The sequence below is a fragment of the Gordionus sp. m RMFG-2023 genome, chromosome 3 (genome assembly GCF_954871325.1).
Source record: "Gordionus sp. m RMFG-2023 chromosome 3, tfGorSpeb1-WG-v2, whole genome shotgun sequence".
NCBI lineage: Eukaryota > Metazoa > Nematomorpha > Gordioida > Chordodea > Parachordodidae > Gordionus > Gordionus sp. m RMFG-2023.
The window spans coordinates 28,781,283-28,805,901 of NC_088777.1; the positions used below are offsets into that span (position 1 = coordinate 28,781,283).

At 26.1% G+C, this 24,619-nt stretch overlaps 1 protein-coding gene and 2 long non-coding RNA genes across 3 annotated transcripts in view; 1 reads left to right on the forward strand and 2 right to left on the reverse strand.

The window, feature by feature from the left end:
- Positions 1-1,272: 1,272 nt before the first annotated feature.
- The window catches only part of LOC135927299 (uncharacterized), a 56,490-nt gene continuing 33,143 nt past the window's right edge, over positions 1,273-24,619 (forward strand). The window contains exons 1-3 of the mRNA XM_065463267.1: positions 1,273-1,397; positions 1,441-1,582; positions 1,643-1,756. Coding sequence (XP_065319339.1) covers positions 1,332-1,397; positions 1,441-1,582; positions 1,643-1,756 — 322 coding nt within the window. The 5' untranslated portion in view covers positions 1,273-1,331. The remainder of the gene's footprint in view (positions 1,398-1,440; positions 1,583-1,642; positions 1,757-24,619) is intronic.
- On the reverse strand, positions 9,135-24,123 carry LOC135927300 (uncharacterized). Its single transcript, XR_010572032.1, has 3 exons — positions 24,013-24,123; positions 9,510-9,613; positions 9,135-9,199 (listed from the first exon to the last, which is right to left on the reverse strand). It is a non-coding gene; the product is annotated as an uncharacterized LOC135927300 (long non-coding RNA).
- Positions 13,577-14,361, reverse strand: LOC135926496 (uncharacterized). The gene is made up of 2 exons (XR_010571898.1): positions 14,037-14,361; positions 13,577-14,004 (listed from the first exon to the last, which is right to left on the reverse strand). It is a non-coding gene; the product is annotated as an uncharacterized LOC135926496 (long non-coding RNA).

The following is a 24,619-nucleotide window of genomic DNA, read 5'->3' on the forward strand; positions in this document are numbered from 1 at the left end:
GTATTGCAATCGATGTAGATATACTCCACTGTACTGACTTATATGAATGAAAGATTTATTATTGGATAAAAATAAAACAGGATAGAAAGAAATTTACACACTAGATATGTTTTTCGAATAAATATTTGAAATTTATTTAAAAAATATAAAAATAATCAATTAATGTCTCTCAAAATTATTATTTTTATATTAAAAACGTTAAAATACTATTAAAAAAAATTGCAGGAGAAAAATTGCGGGAGATTTCCAATTACTGTAGTTTTGCGGGAGAGAAATGTCTGCGTGTAAACTAAAAAATTGCGGGAGTCTCCCGCTGATGGGGAGAGACATGGCAACCATGCTCATGATATTAAGAACTAGCCAAGAATAAAATAATTATTATAAATATAACCATGATATTACTTATATTAAGAATTGGTAGTAAGACAAATTATCATCCATATATTCAACATGGTGTCAATGGCGTCTCTAGCTGATTTCCATTGATACATGCTTTAAAATGCATTTTAATGAATGAATTGTCAGTCTAGGTATTATTAGTCATTGTAAGAAACATGGTATTTAAAATAATAAAATTGTTTAGTGATTTTGACTCGGCTAATTACAATATTAAATTTGTTAATTTTTAATTAATAAATGATTATATTTATTTAATTAGGATTATATATAAAAATTTAAATAATAAAAGTTAATTAAGCTTCAACTGTTTTTGCTAAATTGATATTTAGTGAGTGATATTGATATTCTATTGTTAACACAGAATTTGATTGCAAGCTTACATAGTGAAAATGTATTTTATATGTATTGATCTCATCTAATAATTAAAATACTACATTTAATAAAAATTTATGTAGTCTTTTAGATAATAAAATTAAATATATATATTACGTATTAGAATTATAAAAGAAATCAAAAAATTTATTTTTAGTTCTAGGGGATATTAAGGAGCCATTAAAAAATTTTTTTTACTTCAGGGGGCTATTCAAATATTTCAGAGGGCTCGAGCCCCTGCGCGCCCTCCCCTAGTGACGCCACTGATATATATGTAAATGATTTAAATAAACAATTTCCTTGAAAATATTTATTTCCTGTCAAATTAATATCTCAACTATTATTATTCTTCGGTTAAGAAATATTAGCTTTAAAATAATTGTAAATAATTTAATAAACAATTCATAAATAATCCTATAAACAATTCATAAATTTTATAAAGATTAACTTTTAAAATATTAAAACATCTTATTTTTTTTTGACAATGATTGACCTCGTCAGTCTTAAAATTTAGGTATTTAATTGGTTTACCATTACAAGTTTGGTTCAATTTTTATTATATGGGGAAATTGGATGTTAGCCTTTTAAGATATCTTAACCCTGAAGATATCAGGGTCCTAACGGCAGTAATTATTTTAACATTTTAATCTAAATTGTGAATTTTCATAGGTTGAAATGGGTATGAAAAATCACGAAATTGTACCTGTAAATTTGATATCTGTAATAGCAAAATTAAGATCAGGCGGATGTCACAAGATCCTAAAAAATCTGTGTAAAAATAATTTAATTTGTTATGAAAAAGATAAAAAATGTAAGTAATAATAAGTAGTCATTATAATTCTATAGATTTTTATTGTTTTTAAATTTTAAGCTGAGGGCTATTATCTTACTTACAAAGGATATGATTACTTAGCCTTAAAGGTTTTTATCAAACAAGGTCAGATATCTCATTTTGGAAGTCAAATAGGCGTTGGAAAAGAATCTGGTAATAGAATTTATTATAATTCACTATATTTCCATTTAAATTGCACAAAAAGGCTAATATATTTAAAATATTTTTTATATAAAATTTAACATATGTATGCTTTAACATTATATAAGAATATAATTTCATTTATCTAATGACTTACATCAATTACCTTTATTATAATTTTGAAATTAGTTTCAATTATTGTTAAATTTACAATATGGATTTTGATAATATAGCATTTGATATAATCTTATTTTAATAAATTATTTTTCATATATTATTTTCTACCCATTATTTAATTAATTTTTTTAATTAAAATATGGCATTTAAAAATTAATTGAATGTTTGACTTTTAAATAATTAGAAACAAAAGTTTTGTTTTGTTCTAATACAAAAAAAACAATTATTTAATTGAAATAAAATGCAATTTGAAATATTCCATAATTTTTAGCTAAAAATTAAAAAAATAATAGAATAAAAAAAATAAATTAAATTGATATTTTAATCAATCTTTATCATATCATTATTTTTAAGTTGCAATAATGTATTAAAATACTACTTTTATAGAAGTGTGCTAATTGCTATTTTTCTACACTGCTACAGCTATTTTTTAAAACCCAAGCATGATAAAATTTACCATTACAAAAATTAATATGCTAAAAGCTATCTTTTAAAAATTAACTAAGTAGTTTTATATAAAAAAATTGAAATTGAAATATTTTTAAATATAATAGTTGGTTGAGGATTATAATGTTCCATTTCAATTTTTCCATCATTACTGAAGAGCTCTGATGAGATGGATTAATGTGCTATTTGATATTTGGATTGGCATATAACATTATATTCTTTAGAGTGCTGGTGTTGGATTATACATTTCCCCCAACTTTTAGTTATTTATAGGAAAGTATTGGCTTATCATGATTGGAAGATTGTTTATAAGAAATAGTTACATTTCATCTTTTTTATTTTAAAAAGATTTCTTTTTATCAAAATTTTACAATTATGAAATTATTGATTTTTGATAAAATTTATATAAATATATGATAAAATATTTTAAATATTAAATTGGGAGATTTTAATTGAGATTTTTCATAATTGCCTTCAAAAATGGTTAACCATATGACTTTTCTCATTTAGCTGGCAAATAATTGATTCATTTAATATTTTAATCCTCATATTCTTAATTCTGGTTTAAAAAAATAGTTATCCTTATAATTTTTTTATCTGTGCATTGTAAAAATAATATATTCTTAGGGATGTACCGATATTTTTTATCGGATTGAATCGGGCTGTATGTCACCTATTTTAAAATATCGGTTATCGGCCAATATTATAATATTTTTCGATCTGATAAAAAATGGCGGTTTTAACAAAAATAATAATAATTAATTAATAAAGATTCTGCCGTATTGTTATTTTTTTTGCGTTTTCTTTTTATAAAAGTACGCAACAATCTCTTCAGAATCTGTTTTTAGTGAAACTGGTTATATTGACACTCCCCATCACCACAGGCTGACCTCTAATAAATTGGAAATTTTGGTATTTCTAAAAAGAAATCTTCGATATATTAATCTTAAATATTAATTTCAAAGGTTATTACTTATTATATAAATAAGTGATTTATCAATAAAAATATTTTGTACACTTTTAGAATTGCAATTGAATTGAATATAAATTATAACTGATCATTATAATATATTTAAATGATATATGTTATAGTATAGTTAGATTTTAGATGTTATACTAATAAAAAGTATATTAAAATTTAAAACATTGGTATATTTATAGATATGATATCGGATCGGTAACCCGCCGATATTAATTTAATACCGGGAATATCGGATCGGTCGTCAAAAAATGGTATCGGCACACCCCTATATTTTTTATCATTTTATTTTCATCGTATAACTACCTTATCTTATCTTGATGTTACATTTTCTTTCCAAAATAATAAAAATCGATTGACGAGTTTAATTTTGCTACATATGATTCGAAAATAGTTTTCATTTATTATCTTTACGATTTGGATTTCACAATAATGCACTATAAAAATTTTTAATTATATATTCACGATTAAAATTCCACTTTAAAGAGTTTGCAGGTTTTTATAAAAAAAATTCTAGATATGGTCTTCACGGAATAATTTGTAAATGTGGAATGACTATAAAAGTTTTACTATGAAATCAATTTGAATAAACTTGTGATAAAAGTTTCACTGTCTTAGGCCTGTTAATATTTTTTTTTTAAAAATAGACCCTGTGAAAAACTTAAAATCTAAAATGGGGTATTTATTCCAGAGGGAATTTTTTTCTGGAAAATTTATTTCTTTGGGAGTTTTTCTCCCGGTAATTATTTTATAGTGATTTTTTCCAGAGAATTTTTTCCCGGTTTTATTCTCTGCTTACGCTATTTCACTCCCATCTTAGATCAGTTGGTTGAATCAATTAAACCAAAAACTTGCTTAGAGCCGGGCCTTTGATTTTTTAAAAATACCCTACCAGGTCTTTTAAAAAAAATATCCGGGCCGGGCCTTATATTTTAAGATAAAATATTTTAAATCGCCATTATTAGCTATAAGAATGAAAAATAAATAGAATATATTTAAAAATAATCCGGGCTGGGTCTGAAAATATAAAACCCGAGCCAAGTCAAATAAAATTTTGAGCCATGCCATGCAAATGCCTCTGAGATCTCTGATTTAAACAAAATGATTTAAAAATTATTAATAATATCTAAGGCAGTTTTAATAAACATTTCTAAATATAAAATAATAATTTTTAATAAGTAAGGTTTATATATTATACTTGAGGCGCTTGCCTATCTAAAAAATGACAGATCAAATTAATACACACACAACTACAACTTCCCATTGGCCTTTTTCACGGGTACCAAAGGCCTCGCCCACTCTCTGTACTCAACCGGGTCCACTATGCCCTCTTTTACTTAGCGATCTAACTCGCTCTACCTCTTGCCTCCACTCAAAAGGTACTCTACGAACAGCACAATATTTTGGAACGCATCCATCCTTCATCCGTATTTCAACTTCATAATCTCTTAAACAACCCAACTCCTCATTGTAAATTTCATCATACTCCTTTGTCAATCGCTCTACTTCCTTTTGCACACATTTCAATTTCTCCTCCGACTTTTCCGGTCTCCTTCCCTCATTTACTTGTTCTTGCATCTTCTCGCATGGTAATTCTCCATTTCCCACACCTCGAACTTGTGATCTCTTCCTCCTTCCTCATCGTCGATATCCCCTTTTTTATTTTCCCCCACATTTGACTTTCTCCATCGCATTTACACCATTTTTCACTGTAATTCCCTCACTTTCTCCCCAATAAAGAGACTCGCCTTCATTTATCTCGATGTTATCCCTTCCTTCCATCCACTCCGCCGTACCTCTCGGCTCTATTTCCTCCCATTCCTCACTCCGCCATCCATGGGTACAAACATACCCCATCTCGCAAATACTCCCCAAAAATCGTACGGACCAACTCTCTTGATCCAATCCCACCCCAACACTGTTTCTACCCTCCGATCCATTATCCACAAATCCAGCACTTGTAGCTCCCCCGTATATAAATCCCCGATTTTTACTCGGCCCATGACCGTTATTTCCGATCCATCAAACTGCCTTACACAATTTTCTTCTTTGCTTATAACTCGCCTCAGCCATTATTTACGATATTCCTTATATCCCATCACCGATATCGCCGCTCCTGTATCAAACAACATTGATACTACCTTTCCATTCAAATTACACCATACTCTCGGTCAGATATCATAAACAAAACTCCCTTCTCCTTGCCTCAGACAGGGATCATACATAAAACTTCCTTCCCCTTCTCCTTGCAACATGCGTATTTCCCTATCCCTACTCTCATGCTTGCCTCATTTTGTTCCCATCTCCCGGCCTGCATTCTATTTGCCTTGCCATCATACAGTCACATTTTTTAACAATCCCTCTCCCAATGCCCTTCCTTCCGGCATTTAAAACATAGAATTTCACTCTCTTTAACTATCTCCAGAGTCGCTGCACCTCTGCCTTCGTTTTCAATCTCTGCTATTCTCACATTAATGGCGCTCGATACTCCTCCCCTCTGCGGGAACCCTCCTCTCTTATTGACATTTCCAATATTACAATTTTCCTTCCTATTGTCCAAATCTACCACATCCAGCGCATCTCACTCTGTCTTGCTTACTGGGACAAACGTCGAAATGTGACCACTTTGGCCACGCTCAAAACATTTAATGTCCCGACAGTTTATCTCTATGCACCCTTTTACACCACATTAAAAATATACAATATTTCTATTTCTCTGACATTCTGTCTTAAACGACCTTGTCAACTCTCCACGACCTTTATATATTCCTATTCTTCCATCTCCACTTCCTTTTCCATCCTCGCTCCATATCAGATCCTCTACTCGCCCATCCTTGCAACATCTCCTGCACGGGCAACCACATAACCCTATTTACCTATCCTACTCCCCGTTGTGTTCTTCTATCAACAACATTTGCCCTTTTAATATTCCTATTTCGGCGTCCTCTCCTGCCGAAATACAAATTTCCTAGTTAATTTAAAACCCTTCATTTAACTAACAAAAAAATTTTTAATCAAATGATTGAAAAAAAATATCTCTAAATTAATTAATTTATACTAAATATTCTAACAAAAATAAAATATGTAGATGTAGCTCAAAATATTACCTACAAAAAGTTAATAATTAACTTAATTAAAAAAATCTTAACTACTTGAAGAATTAAACAATAGGATACAATTAATAAAATTAATACCGAAATAACACAACAGTACATAACACTTTTTAACTACTTTTAAACTCAACTGTAACCCACTTTACAATTTTTCCCTATCACTGTTAATAACCATACTCCACAGAATTTTCAAACCTCCAAAAAAAATATTACACCCAAAATAAATATTCCACAGAACCCTTGTGACTTTAAGAATATAAAACTCAATACCACAGTTAACTAGTGTTGTTAATAGGCTTAGCCGAGTCGGCTCAAACAGAGCTGACCCAAATTTTGGATCATTTTTTCCGACTCAAAGTTTGGGTCTTTTTTTCGACTTCGACTCAGAGTTTAGGTCGTTTTCGAATCCGACTCAAAGTTTGGGCCGTTTTTTCGACTCAGACTTGAAGTTTGAGTCGTTTTTTCGACTTCAACTTATATGAATATTTTTAAAGCAAATGGTTAAAAATAGATATTGTAAAATGTTAAATTAAAATTTCAGTGAAGATGTACCATAGGAAAGTGACAATTGTCATAATAGATATTTTTGAACTTTTTTGAATTTTTTATTGTAAACATGTTAAATTAAAATTTCAGTTGAAGATGTACTATAGGAAAGTGACAATTGTCATAATCGTAATTTTTGAATATTTTTAAGGCAAATGGGTAAAAATATATTATGTAAACATGTTAAATTAAAATTTCAGTGAAGATGTACCATAGGAAAGTGACGATTGTCATAATCGTCACTTTTGAACTTTTTTGAATTTAGATGTTCCTTGGAAAAATGACAATTATCATAATCTGTATTTTTAAACATATTAGATTTTTTTTGAAGCTAATGGGCAAAAATATTTATTTTTTAATATGGTGTATTAAAATTTCACATAAGATGTACCATCTAAAAGTGACAATTGTTATAAACGTTATTTTTAAACTTTTTTTAATTTTTTTAAGACAAATGGGCAAAAAAATATATTATAAACATGTTAAATTAAAATTACAGTGAAGATATATCATAGGAAAGTGACAATTGTCTATTTTTGAATTTTTTTTAGGCAAATGGGTAAAAATGGATATTGTAAACATGTTAAAAGATTTCAGTGAAGATGGCCCATATAAATGTGACAAATTATCATAATTATTATTATTATTATACTTTTTTAAATTTAATTAAAGCAAATAGATAAAAATATATACTGTAAACATGTTAAATCAATATTTCAGTGATGAAAAACCATGAATTTTTTGGAATATTTTGAAGAAAATGGTTAAAATATAAATTATAAACTAGTTAATTAAAATTTCAATACAAATGTGCCATAGAAAAGTGACAAAAGTCATAATTATTTTTAAACTCTTATTAAATCAAATAGTAGAAATCTTATTTGTAAAACATGTTATATTAATATTTTAATATAGAAGAACCCTAGGAAAAGATTCATGGTGGCAAACTATCTCATAAATACTTATTTATTTTTGGAAAACTGATTTTATTTAAAATTAGTATTTCAAAGCATATTTTTATAAGGGTTTCCGCTATTTTTTCAATAAAGTAGCGTCCTATTAACCACTTTTTACAATACTTCGAATTATTTTTTAAATACCTCTATTTCCACAAATAAAATAAATATGATTAAAATTTTAAATATATATTTTTTTTATTGTATCTTAATAATAATATATAGAGCGTCGATCAGAAAGTATAATCCGAATAAATAAACTTTCTTATTTAATTTAATATAATAAAATTTTTATAGAAAAATCATTAAAAATATTAATTTAAATTTTTTTAAGATTTATAATATAGCGGCTAGAGTATTTTCAGGAGTATATTTTTTTCTAAAAGAATCTTTTATACTAAGTGGTCTTTTAGATCTAGCTTAGGTATCCTGGTTAGATATAGCATTATTTAACGTTATCATTACCATATTAAGTTGTCCTTTGGATTCAGCCTAATTAATATATTGTCAATTCAGCTTGAAACTTGGTTGAACGAACATCCAGATAATAATTTTTGAAATATTATTAGAGATCTCTGATGATAAATTGAGATGTTTATATATTTATTGTAATTTTTAATTTATAATATAATTCAAAATCTTATGGCCAGAGACTGGGCCAGAAAATCAACTATCACATAAACTCATATAGTTTAAAAACTATTATACATACAGTTTTGATTCACATTTTATTTAAAGACTAAGGATTGGACTACATATTAATATTATACTTTAAATATTTTGTCATTGAAGCTACTAGTTGTATTTGATGATAAAACCTACCTGCATAACTTACAATGAAATCTAAATATTAATTTAAAAATTAAATTAAAAGATTACGATTTTAGAATTAATTATAAATTTTAATAATTTGTATGTGTATTTAATTATATAAAATTGAATATAGCGAAGTAATATTGGAAAATAGCTCGTTTGAGCCTATTTTTAAATAAGGTCAAGTCAATAATTTAGCCAAAAATAATAACTAAGCCTCCGATTCCGATAATAGATGTTTAGACCTTAATACCATCTATGAGAAAAATGTTAGCGTAATATTCAAAGTTCAGTTTAAACAAAAAGTGTTAGTATAAAGTGTCGAAAAATAACGCACTTTCCTGGCTACATGGAGTATCTATAAAATTTAGCTTCCTGCGTTTTGGGGATTGTGCAACAAATTGCAACTGTACGGCTTTCATTTCTTTTTAAACAAAAATATTTTTTGAATAATGTGTTTTTTTAAATTTTAACTTTTTTTGATAAAAAAAATACATTATTACCATATAATATAAATTTAATTATTATTTCTCGTTGTCGTTTCCTATCTTTAGAATATATTTATTTATTATTTTTTTTTAAATACTGTATAATAATAACAATTTTTACCGTATATTTATTTATTTTTTTGTAAATTATTTGCTATCTTATTATTTTTTTTTTCAAGCCTTGTTTCTTTTTATTTAAAAAAAATTTTTTTTTAAAATAAGCAGCCAAAAATAAATTATAATTACCAGAGTTGTTAAGGCTCCTTTTTAAAAATAGCTAACTCCCGCTCCTACCTTTTCAAAAGGAGCTAGCTCCCGCTCCAAGTAATGGAGTTCCACTCAATCCTTTCCTTTGATTTTCATTTTTTTTGAAAGTACACAAAACAAAATTATATTTTTTTTATCAAAAAAGTTTTATTTATATTAAATAATATCCAATAAATATGTATATTGATTTTCATAATAAAATCGTTTTAAAAACATTTTATAATATAATTTATATTTAAATTTATCATCAAGGGTGTTTGAAGAATATTTGTCCATGGCGAGACGGCCAAAATTCTTGTATGCAAAATAGGAATTCTTCCTACTATATGTATTTTAGAGTATATTGGTGCAAATAACAAATTTATATAATATATGAACGATTCATTTTTAATTTTATTTGTAGCATCAATATATATATAGATATATAAAAGGACATTATTTTGAAAAATCCCTGATGGACAGAAGTATATTTTTCTGACCACTACCTTGTATCAAAATATTATAATCTTTAATTAGCTTTTAAATAAAAAATTATATTTATTAAAAAAATGATTCCGCAAATAAAAATTCCTTAAGGAAGTGATGGATATTTAATGTTCTAAAATTAGAAAAGAAATTTTATTTTATTTGGCAGCAGATTTGTTGAGAATTTTTAATTTTTAATTTTTGTTTTTATATAGTTATACATAATGCTGTAAACGTTATTACAAAAAAGCAACGCATTACCTTTACTCGTTACCTTTTTAAAAAAGGAACGCGAGTTACCGACTTTTCAAAAAAGTAACGGGCTGCTCGTTACTTAAAAAAATTAAATATATACAAAAATGTTATTTATTTTTTCCGATAATATATAATAAAAAACTATATAAAAAGAACATACGAAAGGCTAAAAAATAATCATTATAATATATCTTATCTAGCACGTTGGTCATAGACCTGCCCAAAATGAGCGAACCTGAATTTTATGAAGGCCCACCCTTCATAAAATTATGCCGATTTTTTTCTCAAGGATACCAACAAACCTTGTACCCAGTTGTAGTTTACTAAATGAGTGGAACTTACCCTTTCCGATATTGTAATTGTAATTTATAAATTAGTAAAATAAAGACATATACAGTGAAACGATACACATGTTTAAATATACTATAAAAGGGGGTAAACAAAATAAGATTTTATTTTAAATAGAATAAAGATTGAAATTAAATATGGACAAGCAATTAATTAAGAAGATTAATATAGATGATTAATCATTATAAAAAGAAATGTGTTACATATATATAATTTGTGATTGAAAAATGAATTTTTTTTTTTATTTTCTTTGAGAATGCTCAAGTAAGATATTTGATTAAATTTCATTTAAAATTCTAAATCATTTTTTGTAAAAAGTCTTTTTAATATTTGAAAATATTTTAGAATTTCTTAAATGTAATCTATTTTGTATATCCATTTATTTCGATATATATGATAACACTATAAACTTTTATAATAATTTCGATAAAATAATTAATACATAAAAAATATAATTATAATTTATCAAAATATTCCATTGTTCCACGAATTTGATGTTGGTACCTAGTGTTGTTAATCGACTGAGTCGAAAATTGAGTCAAGTTTTGGGTCAAAAAAATCGACCCAAACTGACTTGAGTTATAAACTCAGGTCATGAACTCAAGTCGACTCGAGTCATGAACTTAAGTCGACTCGAGTCATGAACTTAAGTCGACTCGAGTCATGAACTCAAGTCATGAACTCAAGTCATCAACTCAAGTTCATAAAATATTCGTCCTCTAGTCGATGTCGACTAGAGGACGAATATTTTATAAACTTGAGTCGTCGACTAGAGGACGAATATTTCAGATCTATTATTTATTATTAATTAAGATAGTTTTGTATTTTACTATTTTCGACTTCCAACTTGAGTCGTGACTCGTGAATATAATTATATAGTTGAGTCGACTAGAGGACGAATATTTCTATGAACTTGAGTCGTCGACTAGAGGACGAATATTTCAAATTTGGTATTATTAATTAAGATATTTTTTGTATTTTACATTTCCTACTTTAGACCTTTATGACTCGTTAAGTTATTATAAATTGTTGGCTAGAGGACCAATAGTTCTATGAACTTGAGTCGACTAGAGGACGAATATTTGAAATTAGTTATTATTATTTAAGATATTTGTTGTTATTTACTTTTTACTTTAGACCTCCAACTTGAGTTGTGAATACAAAATATATAGTTGTCGACTAGAAGACGAATAGTTCTCTGAACTTGAGTCGTCAATTTAAGTCGACTAGAGGATGAATATTTCAAATTAATCATTATTTATTTAAAATATTTGTTCTGTTTTTTTACATTTTTTTATTTTAGACTTCTAATTTGAATTGTGAAAATTGAAAAGAATTATATAAATGAGTCGACTAGAGGATGAATATTTCTATTAACTTAAGCCGTCTACTTGAGTCGACTAGAGGACGAATATTTGAAATTTGGTATTATTAAGATATTTTTTGTATTTACATTTCCTACTTTAGACCTTCATGACTCGTTAAGTTATTATAAATTTTATAGTTGTGTCGACTAGAGGACCAATAGTTCTATGAACTTGAGTCGACTAGAGGACGAATATTTCAAATTAGTTATTATTATTTAAGATATTTTTTGTTTTTACATTTTTTACTTTAGACTTTCATGAGTCGTTAATATAAATTATATAGTTGTGTCGACTAGAGGATCAATAGTTCTATGAACTTGAGTCGACTAGAGGACGAATATTTGAAATTTGGTATTATTAATTAAGATATTTTTTGTTTTTTACATTTTTTACTTTAGACTTTCATGAGTCGTTAATATAAATTATATAGTTGTGTCGACTAATCAATAGTTCTATGAACTTGAGTCAACTAGAGGACGAATATTTCAAAATAGATATTATTATTTAAGCTATTTGTTCTGTTATTTACATTTTACTTAAGACTTTCAACCTGTGTCGTGAATACAAAATATATAGTTGTCGACTAGAGGACGAATAGTTCTTTGAACTGAGTCGTCAGTTTGAGTCGACTAGAGGATGAACTTCTAATTAATTATTATTTAAGATATTTGTTCTGTTATTTACATTTTTTTACTTTAGACATCCAACTTGATTTAGGAATACAAATTATATAGTTGAGTCGACTAGAGGACGAATTTTTTAATGAACTAGAATCGTCAATTTAAGTTGACTAGAGGACGAATATTTCAAATTAATTATTATTATTTAAGATATTTGTTCTGTTATTTATATTTTATTCCTTAAGACTTCCAACTTGAATCGTGAATACCAATTATTTACATAATTATCTTATTCTCATTTTATTTTATCAAATAAATTCTTATTAACATTTTTTGATTGAATACTCAAAAAAATTCATATTTACATTTTTTTGATTGAATAATAATCTGAAATAATAAAATATTTTGAAATTATATCTCAACCGTATTTTGAATTTTATATAAGACAGACGTGTGATAATAATCAAACTATGAGATGACGGGTGAATCTTCTTTAGCACTCCTCCTCATCTGTATTTAATTTATTTTTAGTATTTCTAGTCCTTCTTTTAGTTAATTGTTTTTTTTTATTTCAAATTAATTATTATTTAAGATTCATATACTTCATTATCTTATTCCTCTATTTATTTGATCAAAAACATTTTTTGATTGAATACTCAATTAAATCCTTATTTACATTTTTTGAATGAATACTATATTCTCAAAAAATATTTAGCAGGTATCTGAATATTTTGATTATATCTCACCATTATTTAAATTTTATATAAGAAAACCATACGTGTGATAATAATCAAAATTACGAGATGACGGGTGAATTTTCTTTAGAACTCTTCCTTAGCTGTATTTAATATATATTTAGTATTTTTATAGTCCCTCTTTAGTCATTCTTTTAGATAATTATTTTATTTTATATGGTTAATAGCTTTTAAAATATTTAAAAAATCACCTCTTTAGTAAAGAATTATCTTATCTTAATTTAATCTAACAACAATTACATAATTTACTTTATTTTTCTGTTTCTAAATAAGATATAATAATATAAATATAACATAAGAAAAAATATTATATGGTATAACATAAGAAAAAATATTATATGGTATAACATAAGGAAAAAAATATAGATATTATTGCCATATATCGATATCCCAGTTATTCAAGGATAAACAATGCTTTAAGGTGGATGGTGACATCCTATTTCTTTTTTTGGTCAGGAAATCCACTGTCTTGCTAAAGGCTCTCTCACTCGGCACACTTGATGATTGCTGGGCAAGAAAATCTTTTGCAATCAGCGACAATGTAGGATAGATAAGGCTATTTTTTTCCCACCAATCTAGTATATTCGTTGTAGGGGACGCTACTTTATCATCGAGATAATCCTTGATCTCATCTTTTATAAGATCAGGGAATTCATATGCCTCCCTAAAAATTATAATATAATATATTTTAATTACTTTCTCAATTCGTGATGCATGCAAACAGAATGCGGCTATCATCAGGCATTAGGTTAATGTCGTCCACGTCCTCATTTTTGTCATAGTTACTAACATTTTCTGAGTCATTCACAGAGTCGAATAAGAAATTAATATACGCCGCAGTCATATAAAAAATAAATCTTCAAGCTATCAATACAAAATATGGAATTTTAAAATACCTTTAATTTTATTTTATAAGTTAGAATTTTAATAAAATAAATATTTAAAATTTAATTATTATTGTTTATTTTTTTTATATCAGTATTTATTCGAATAAGAAATTAAAATTAAAATATGCCGCAGTCATATAAATAATAAATCTAAAACAAAATATTAATACAAAATATGGTATTTTAAAATACTTTTAATTTTATTTTATATCTTAGAATTTTATTAAATTAATTATTAGATTAAATATATTTAATTAAAAAGATTCAATACCATACTGTATGGTATTGTATAATTTATATACAACACATGTATGCATTTTTGTTTTTTTTATATTTAAATTTTTTTTAAAAAAATGTCATAAAATTGACTCAACTTCAACACATGAGGATCGATTGAATCAATAAAAACACATAATGCCATCCCAGATAAAAGTTTTAAAATAAAATATATTTTCAATCTAATCTAGTAAATAATCATAATAGAATTTTTTTTTCTTATTTTTTATATTTATAAATTTAAATATAATAAATCTCCTATTTTTTGAGTTTTAAAATAATTTCCGGTATTAGAAAAAGACGATTCAAAACAACAGACCGGTCATGACACCTTCATTAAATGTGTCAGTATGTCTAGATTTAATAGTATCGCTATGTCCTATCATAGTTCAGAATTAACTACGAACTTTCTGGCCAGATTTGTTTAATTTTATCGCTATTTTTTAAACACGTATATTTATTTTTTTCTTCTAATTTTATATATGTATCTTGGACAAGTAGATTTGATATTATTAAAATATTTTAATAGTTATTAACCATTAATGACTAAATAAAATAATTACCTAAAAGAGGGACTATAAATATACTTAATATATATTAAATACAGATGAGGAGGAATGCTAAAGAAGATTCACCCGTCATCTCATAGTTTTGATTATTATCACATGTCTGTCTTATATAAAATTCAAAATATGGTTGAGATATAATTTCAAAATATTCAGATACCTGCAAAATATTTTATTATTTGAGAATATTATTCAATCAAAAAAATGTAAATAAGAATTTTTTTGAGTATTCAATCAAAAAATGTTAATAAGAATTTATTTGATCAAGTAAAATGAGGAATAAGTTAATGAAGTAAATAATTGGTATTCATAATTCAAGTTGGAAGTCTTAAGTAATAAAATGTAAATAACAGATCAAATATCTTAATAATTAATTTAAAATATTCGTCCTCTAGTCGACACAAATTGACGACTAAAGTTGAAATTTTTAAGTACAAAAATGTAATTAATAGAATCTTAAATAATAACAATTAATTTGAACTATTCGTCCTCTAATCTACTCAACTATATATGTATTCACGACTCAACTGGAAGTCTAAAGTAAAAAATGTAAAAACAAAAAATATCTTAATTAATAATAAAAATATTCGTCCTCTAGTCGACTCATGTTTATAGAACTTTTCTTCCTCTTGTCGACTCAACTTCAAATATATAATTCTTATTCACGTCAAGACTCAAGTTGGAAGTCTAAAGTAAAAAAATATAAAAAACAAAAAATATTTTTATAATAACTAATTTGGAATATTCATCATATAGTCGACTCATTTATATAATTCTTTTCAGTTTTCACAATTCAAATTAGAAGTCTAAAGTAAAAAAATGTAAAAAGCAGAAAAAATATTTAATAAATAATAATTAATTTTAAATATTCGTCCTCTAATCGACTTAAATTGACGACTCAAGTTCAGAGAACTATTCGTCCTCTAGTCAATAACTATATATTTTGTATTGACAACTCAAGTTGGAAGTCTAAAGTAAAAAGTAAATAACAACAAATATCTTAAATAATAATAACTAATTTGAAATATTCGTCCTCTAGTCGACTCAAGTTCATAGAACTATTGGTCCTCTAGTCGACTCAATTATTTAATTATATTTACGAGTCACGACTCAAGTTGGAAGTCGAAAGTAGTAAAATACAAAAACTATCTTAATTAATAATAATTTATCTGAAATATTCGTCCTCTAGTCGACTCAAGTTCATAAAATATTCGTCCTCTAGTCGACTCAAATTCACGACTTGAGTTCACCGACTCGAGTCGACTTGAGTTGACGACTCAAGTTCATAAAATATTCGTCCTCTAGTCGACTAGAGGACGAATATTTTAAAAACTTAAGTTCACGACTTGGGTCGACTTGAGTTCACGACTTGAGTTTGAGTTAGTCGACATATTCGACTAACGACTCGAGACTCTGAGTCGGAGTCGGGTGAACTCGACTTTTTAACAACACTATTGGTACCTTTTTAGAAATTAAAAGAGTTAATATTATAATTATTAATACAAATCGATTATAAAGATTACCTAATTAATCAGTTGCCCGCGATAACCCAACTCCAAATAGCTTTGCATGTGATTGTAAAAGTTAGTGAAATCATAAGGAATAAATCCGTGTAAGAGTTGAATAATATTCCTAACAATTTCATCTCTTAAATTAGGGCGAGAATTATTTTTCAAAACTTCAAAAAAATTTTCAATGGGATTTAACTGAGGTGAATAAGGTGGTAGGTATTCAATCCTACCTTTATAAGAATCGATAAGATGGCTTCTATGGATAGATGCATTATCCATTACAATGATTGCATCTGGTGGTAGGATACTAATAAGCTCAGTCATAGAATCACGGAATAATAGCCCATTATAAGCTCCGTCTATTATTTTATAATGAATTACCCCTCCAATTCCGATTGTACAAAGGATACTTACATTTTTACCCTTAGAGGATGGGATTTTTATTATTGGACGGACATTGTATGGCGCGCAGGCGTAGATTGGTACAACATGCAAGTTTATTCCAGTCTCATCTAAGAAATATAAAATTTCTCTTGGGATATTTAAGATCTTTGCACAATAAATTTGACGAATATTAATAGCCCCGCGAGTATTTCTTCTATCAGGCTCCTTGCCAGCCCTTTTTTTAGACCAACCAATATTTTTAATATATTTACTAATTGTGGTTTTTGTTTTTGGACTACCAGGAGGTAACTTTTCTATTATCTCCTGAATAGTCAAAGTGTTATTATCCATTAATAGGCTTATGATACTTCTTTCAATAATGGAAGAATCTTTCTTTTTACTTCCTCTTTTTTTGAATATTATATTCCTTTAAAGTATCTCCATTTATTTCTGGGAATGTATCCCGTCTAAATTTGTGAACAGATGCAGTAGACATTTCGACATATTTTGCGATGTCTTTTATTTTCATTTGTTGTTTTTCCGGCATTATAACATTTTGGTAACTATATCTAATTTTTCTTTATTCCAATATTTGTGTATTCTTTTTGGTCTTTGAATTCTCGACGAAGATTGGGAGTTTTCATTTAAATTGGAAAAATTAGTATTACTATTGTATAATAAAGATTCTATATTAAACTTTTTTTTTTATTATTTAAGAAAATTTAAAAATAATTAATATGTAAGTATTTTAATTTTTTATTTTGAATTAAATTTTAACACATTTTTTTTATAATGATTAATCAACTATATTAATCTTCTTAATTAATTGCTTGTCCATATTTAATTTCAATCCTTATTCTATTAAAAATAAAATCTTATTTTGTTTACCCCCTTTTATAGTATATTTAAACATGTGTATCGTTTCACTATATTTCTTATTTGTTTTTTAATCTTGAATAGTTATATTCATGATAAGGAATGAGTTAAGAATATTTGAATCCATAGACATCAAAATTCCATTTCATTTGTTAGGTTATATTCTTCCAAAAGATGAACCGGAAATATCTTCGCCATTTGGGAGGGATAGATCATAATTTATAAAAATTCTTTGAATAATTTTTTAAAAATATGAAAATTAGATTTTTTCAATTTTTTTTAATAATTCTTTGAAATAATCTGCATTTATATTTTTAATTAAATTAATATTTGGTTATGATTTTATATATTAAGTAAGTATAAATATATTGTAATTACTTGATAAAGAAGTAAATGAGAAACATGAATTTTTTAAGGTATTTTTAATTTGAGAAAGCATTTAAGAGGGAAAAGGCTAACATCTTAAACGTAATTTTGAATATAATTATATCATTGTACTCAGAATTTAATTCTCTATCCAAAACCGCTTAGATGTATTTTTTTACGTTTCCGGTTCACAAAATAATTTTTATGTCGCGAAAGACTTTTATAGGGGAAAGGCTAACATCTTAAACGTAATTTTGAATTTAATTATATCATTGAATTCAGAATATAATTCTCTATCCAAAACCGCTTAGATGTATTTTTTTACGTTTACGGTTCACAAAATAAATTTTTTGTCGCGAAAGACTTTTATAGGGGAAAGGCTAACATCTTAAACATAATTTTGAATATAATTATATCATTGAACTCAGAATTTAATTTTCTACCCAAAACCGCTTAGATGTATTTTTTTACGTTTCCGGTTCACAAAATAAATTTTATGTCGCGAAAGCATTTTAACGGGGAAAGGCTAACATTTTAAACGTAATTTTGAATATAATTATATCATTGAACTCAGAATTTAATTCTCTATCCATAACCGCTTAGATGTATTTTTTTACGTTTCCGGTTCACGAAATATTTGTATTTATAATCTATGGAACATTAATACTGACAATGTAATATCAGCAAAACATAATAATTCATTCATTTTAAGACATTTGGGAAATATAAGTTATAATATACATTATTCGGAGTCTGATTAATGAGAATTAGGAAATAATGATTTTACATATAATAATGTAATATAAACAAATGGTTTATGTGTGAAATGCAATTTTAACAACATGTAATCTTCCTTCGGTCATGCGAAAAAAAAAATCAAAGCTACATTTTTTATAAATATCTCCTATAAATACAAAATTTCTAGATTTCCATTTATTTCTAAATAAAGTTATGGTATTGCTCAAAAAAAAATCTTTATTTGGAACTTTCCTTAATCATATGATATGACCAAAAATAAAGAAAGGAAGCAAATTTGATTATATATTTTATTAATTTAGTAATAATTAAATAAATTTTATAATAAAACATCAGATATTAAAAAAAAATTTGATATTAAAGTTTGTGCATTTTTTTAAAAGTAAAAATAATAAAATTGGCATTATTATTTTAAAATAATTAAAACTTTGGGTGTTCCTTTCTATTTTTATAAAAAAAACTTTTAAAATACTATAAATCTATTTTAAAAAAGAATAAAATTTAGAGGGTGTTGTGCATTTATATTGTTTAAAAAAATTATTTAGAAAATATTATAATGTAAAATAAATATACATAACATAAAATAATAAAAAAAAGAAAAGTAAAAAGACTGGATCTTTTTACAGGTATGGGCCCGATATTTTTGGAAAACGCTAAATATCGGGGCCGATCCGATCCTATTTAATATCGGTACAGCCCTTCTTATATTTTAATTCCATGATTAAGCTTTTCAAAATATTCTGAAAGAATATTCTATTATTAAAGTAAAATTCATTTTTTTACCATGAAATGTTTTTTTAAGTTTGAACTGATGGACATTTAAGGTGAAATATTTGTGTTGGGATAATATAATTTACATTTACAAAGTGTAGATTTGGTACCATTAAATCTCTTTATTGGTTTAAAATATATTTCAAATTGGGACTAGAGAAGGGTTAAATCATTTTCATCTGAAGAAGTACTATGGACATAATATTCTTAAAATAAATTATAAGAATAATAATATCATAACATTTACTTTGAATTTTGATTGAATATTAATTTCGACAGAAAATTTAACAACGTGAATTTAAAATAAAAATGAAAGAAGCGGTTGACATGAATTAAAACTCGGCTTAAATTATTTATATTAGGAATTAATAAATAAATAAAAATAATTTTATAATACAAAAAAATATGCTTTTCTTTTTTTGATATTTTTTAAGAAAAAATATAAAGTAACGTTTTGCGTTACCGTTACTCAAAAAAAGAAACGCGTTACCGTTACTCGTTACCTCAAGAAGGTAACGAATGACGTTCTAACGACGTTACTTTTTTGACGTTATTTCACAGCACAAGTTATACATTAAACTAAATTTTCATAAATTATTTATTATGCCACTAATATTTATTGTTTATTAATATTTAGAAAAATGTTAAATATTCGAGGTTTTTTAGGATTTTAGGTTTAATATTAATTTCCACATTAACCACTTTAAAAAAAATAAATTACCATAAGTTGGTCTATATTTATTTCGCTCCTCTCGGCATTTTAAACTTTTTAGGCTAGAATTGGATATATAAAAATTAGATTAAAAAAATTAATTTTTTCTGATGGTACAGCTTTCAATTTTGCGCTATTTGCATATAACGATTTAATTTTTACTTCTTTTGGCGTATCCTATTATCTTATTTACTCCCTTTTTAATTTTTTACTATTTTAAACATAATTAAAATATATTCAATTTTAAAATAGGTAATATAAATCAGAATCTTATTTTTTCTGTATTTTTTTTTTTGGAAATTAGTGAACCCCTACCAGGGGACGAACGAGCTTTTGCTCGGGGCTATTATAAGCTCTGCTTAATTTTCCAAATATTTAATAATATAAAGCATAAAAGTAATGTATAAAATCAAAATCATTTATAAACAAAAAAATGGGAACATTATTCACAATCTTTGCAAATAAAAAAAGTATTAAAATTGCTACATCTTCCATATGACCAATAACTATATTTACGACATTGAAACCAGTCTTGATTGTTATGATGCTTGTAGTAATTTTTTTTTCACACTAAACAAATGTTTTTCTTATTAATAACATTTTTTGATTTTTTCTTTTATTTGCTCTCTCCACGACCTTTTTTTCCATGTTAAAATTTAAAAAAATAGGGAAAAATGCTCATTCTAAATCTCATAAAAATAGCCCCAATGCCACCACTTTGGTTAAGATCATATTTTGAAGTATTTAGAATATCAATTTTGTTCGTGTAAATTGATATTTTATAAAATATATTTTCTTTTATATAAGATGATTTTTGGGTGGTAAAAATGTATATTTTATCTTTATTTTTGAAAAATAGTTAAGATTTAAAAAGTTACTTTTGCAGGTACGAATCATATAATGCATTATTAAAATTCTTCAAGCTGTCCGATAGAAATAAAAATTATAGCCGTATATGCATTATACAATTATATAGTTTTGTAAAAAAAATTATCCCTTATACTCTAGAAAATAAAGCCGCGCGCGTCTCGCTATAATCCCGGGTTCATTATATCCCCGATCTCCCTTAATATTTTATATTTAGTTTTAATTTCTACTTTGTAGTAGAGTTACTTTATTTATATTATATATAAAAGAAAATAATTTGATCAAACGAGACAAAATATTTTAAATAATGTTTATTATTAAAATAACATCTTTATTTAGGCTGCGTCCAAAATGTTTTGAAAAAATCCTTAAAATTTAAAATTTTCCTAAATTAATAGCAAAGCACTTTGGACACATTTTAGTTTTAGAAAAATTAAAATTAAAATATTCAAAATGCTTGATATGATAATTATTAGTTATTTATTAAAAGATTGGGGTTGTATTGTAAGGGTTGTGCATTTGACCGGTCAAATACGTTTCGGTTAATTGACCAATATATGACAGGCCATATGGTCAAATTCAAATATATGTTTTTTAAAGTCAATATTAACTTTATTTTGAATATAATAGTAAAATGAATCTATAATATTAATTTGTCATCCAATAACTAACATTTAGCTCTCCGTAGCAGAGTCTTGTTCTGATTCATATTTAATATTATCACTTTCTTTAATATTTTTTAATTAATTTTTCTGATGTCGAGATCTTCAATCGATTTCAATTTTCATAAGAATTTTAACCCAAATCAACATATATCTTTTTAAAAAGAAGTAGAAATAGGAATTCTTGGTCTCTTAATGGGCATGGTGGGCAAAGTTTAATCTATTAACTTGAGGTCGGAATTGTTTGTTTCTTATGGACATTATTGCATTCCACATAATTTGCACATGCTGTTTTTGCTTATGAAATTAATTATATCACTAAAAATATGGTCATCACCACCTTGTAAAATGGCTAATTTTTGAATTAAATCCATACTTCATTAAATTCACTACTAGTGAGATGTTTAATATTGGGGATCCAAAAAATAAGCAACATTGTGATCACATGTATTTATATCTTTTTCTCTTTTTTAAACCTATCTTTAATGATCCTTTAGATTTTTTTTAGAGTATTTGACCAGGTCACATACTCCTCCGTTCAATGACCGACTTGCAAACCCTGTGTATTGTTAAATGACTCGATAAAATTTCAAATATGGTTTTAGCTTAATTATTTTTTTTGACTTATTTTTATCTATTTATTAGCTTCAATTAAATTCAAAAAAGTATAATAATAATGATTATGACAATTTGTCTCATTTATATGGGGCATCTTCACTGAAATTTTAATTTAACATGTTTACAATATCTATTTTTACCCATTTCCCTAAAAAAGTTCAAAAATAACGATTATGATAATTGTCACTTTCCTATGGTACATCTTTACTGAAATTTTAATTTAACATGTTTACGAAATATATTTTTACCCATTTGCCTTAAAAAAATTGAAAAAAGTTCAATAATGACGATTATGAAAATTGTCACCTTCCTAGTGTACATCTTTATTGGAATTTTAATTTAACATATTTTCATAATATATTTTTACCCATTTGCCTTAAAAAAGTTCTAAAATGACGATTATGATAATTGTCACTTTCCTATGGTACATCTTCACTGAAATTTTATTTAACATGTATAAAATATATATTTTTACCCATTTGCCTTAAAAAAATTGAAAAAGTTCAAAAATAACGATTATGATAATTGTCACTTTCCTATGGTACATCTTCACTGAAATTTTAATTTAACATATTTGCAAAATATATTTTTACCCATTTGGTTAAAAAAAATTAAAAAAAGTTCAAAAATGACAATTATAACAATTGTCACTTTCCTATGGTACATCTTCACTGAAATTTTAATTTAACATGTGTACAAATTATATTTTTACCCATTTGCCTTAAAAAAATTGGAAAAAGTTCAAAAATGACGATTATGATAATTATCACTTTCCTAATTCTATGATACATCTTCACTGAGATTTTTATTTAACATGTTTACAATATATATTAAAAAGTTCAAAAATAACGATGATGACAATTGTCACTTTCCTATGGTACATCTTCACTGAAATTTTAATTTAACATGTTTACAATATATGCCTTAAAAAAATTCAAAATAAATGATTATGACAATTGTCACTTTTCTATTACATCTTCACTGAAATTTTAATTTAACATTTTACAATAACTATTTTAACCATTTACATTAAAAAAACTCAAATAAGTTGGAGTCGTAACCCGGTGTTTGAATGTGAGTCGAAAAAACGACCAAAACTTTGAGTTGGAGTCGAAAAAAATGACCCAAACTTCAAGTCTTAGTTGAAAAAAACGACCCAAACTTTGAGTCGGAATCGAAAAAACGACCCATATTTTGGGTCGAAGTCTTTTTTCGGCTTGGATACGGGTCGGATTGGCTAAACTCAAGTCGAGGTCGAAAAAAACGACCCAAACATTGAGTCGGGGTCGAAAAAACGACCCGACCTTTGGGTCGAGGTCGCGACTCACGGTGTTTTAACAACACTACAGTTAACCCACTGTGCCCTTAGTTTTTCCTTTTTTATTTTTTTTACCTAAAAAAATATAAAAATAAAACTTACTTTTTTTAGGTCACGGCACCAACTATTGCAGTTGTGCCGTTGAGAATAAATCCGAGACCGTCATGAATAATTTAACTTTTTTAATTCAAAATAAAAAACTAATTCTCTTAAAATCTGCCGAAAACGGCTATTTTATAGATGAAAATACGATAAATAAAAAAATAATTATAAATCCTAATAACATGACTCATTTTGAGCTTACAATCCAAAAACAAATCAATGCGCTAAGGTTATCAAACCGGATTATTGAGCGTGATAAAAATACATATAACGAATTTACAAAAAAACATAATATATACCAATACAATACTTAAAAAAAAACTTCAATTGTGACAGAAACAATACTTTTTCACAAAGATATATAATGAATGGAACCTTACCGAATGGTTAAAAGTTGTTTTTGGCGACGCATTCGTTTAAGATTATTCATACTTTCTTTCTGATTAATAAATATTTAATTATATCTAGAAATGCAGTTTTAAAATTTCATGATTAATCATGTTAATAAAATATTTTATTAGTGATTATGCTATACATAACCATTCGTCTTTTTTATTAGTGAAAATGCTATACATAACCATTCGTCTTCTAGGGGAAAAACATATTA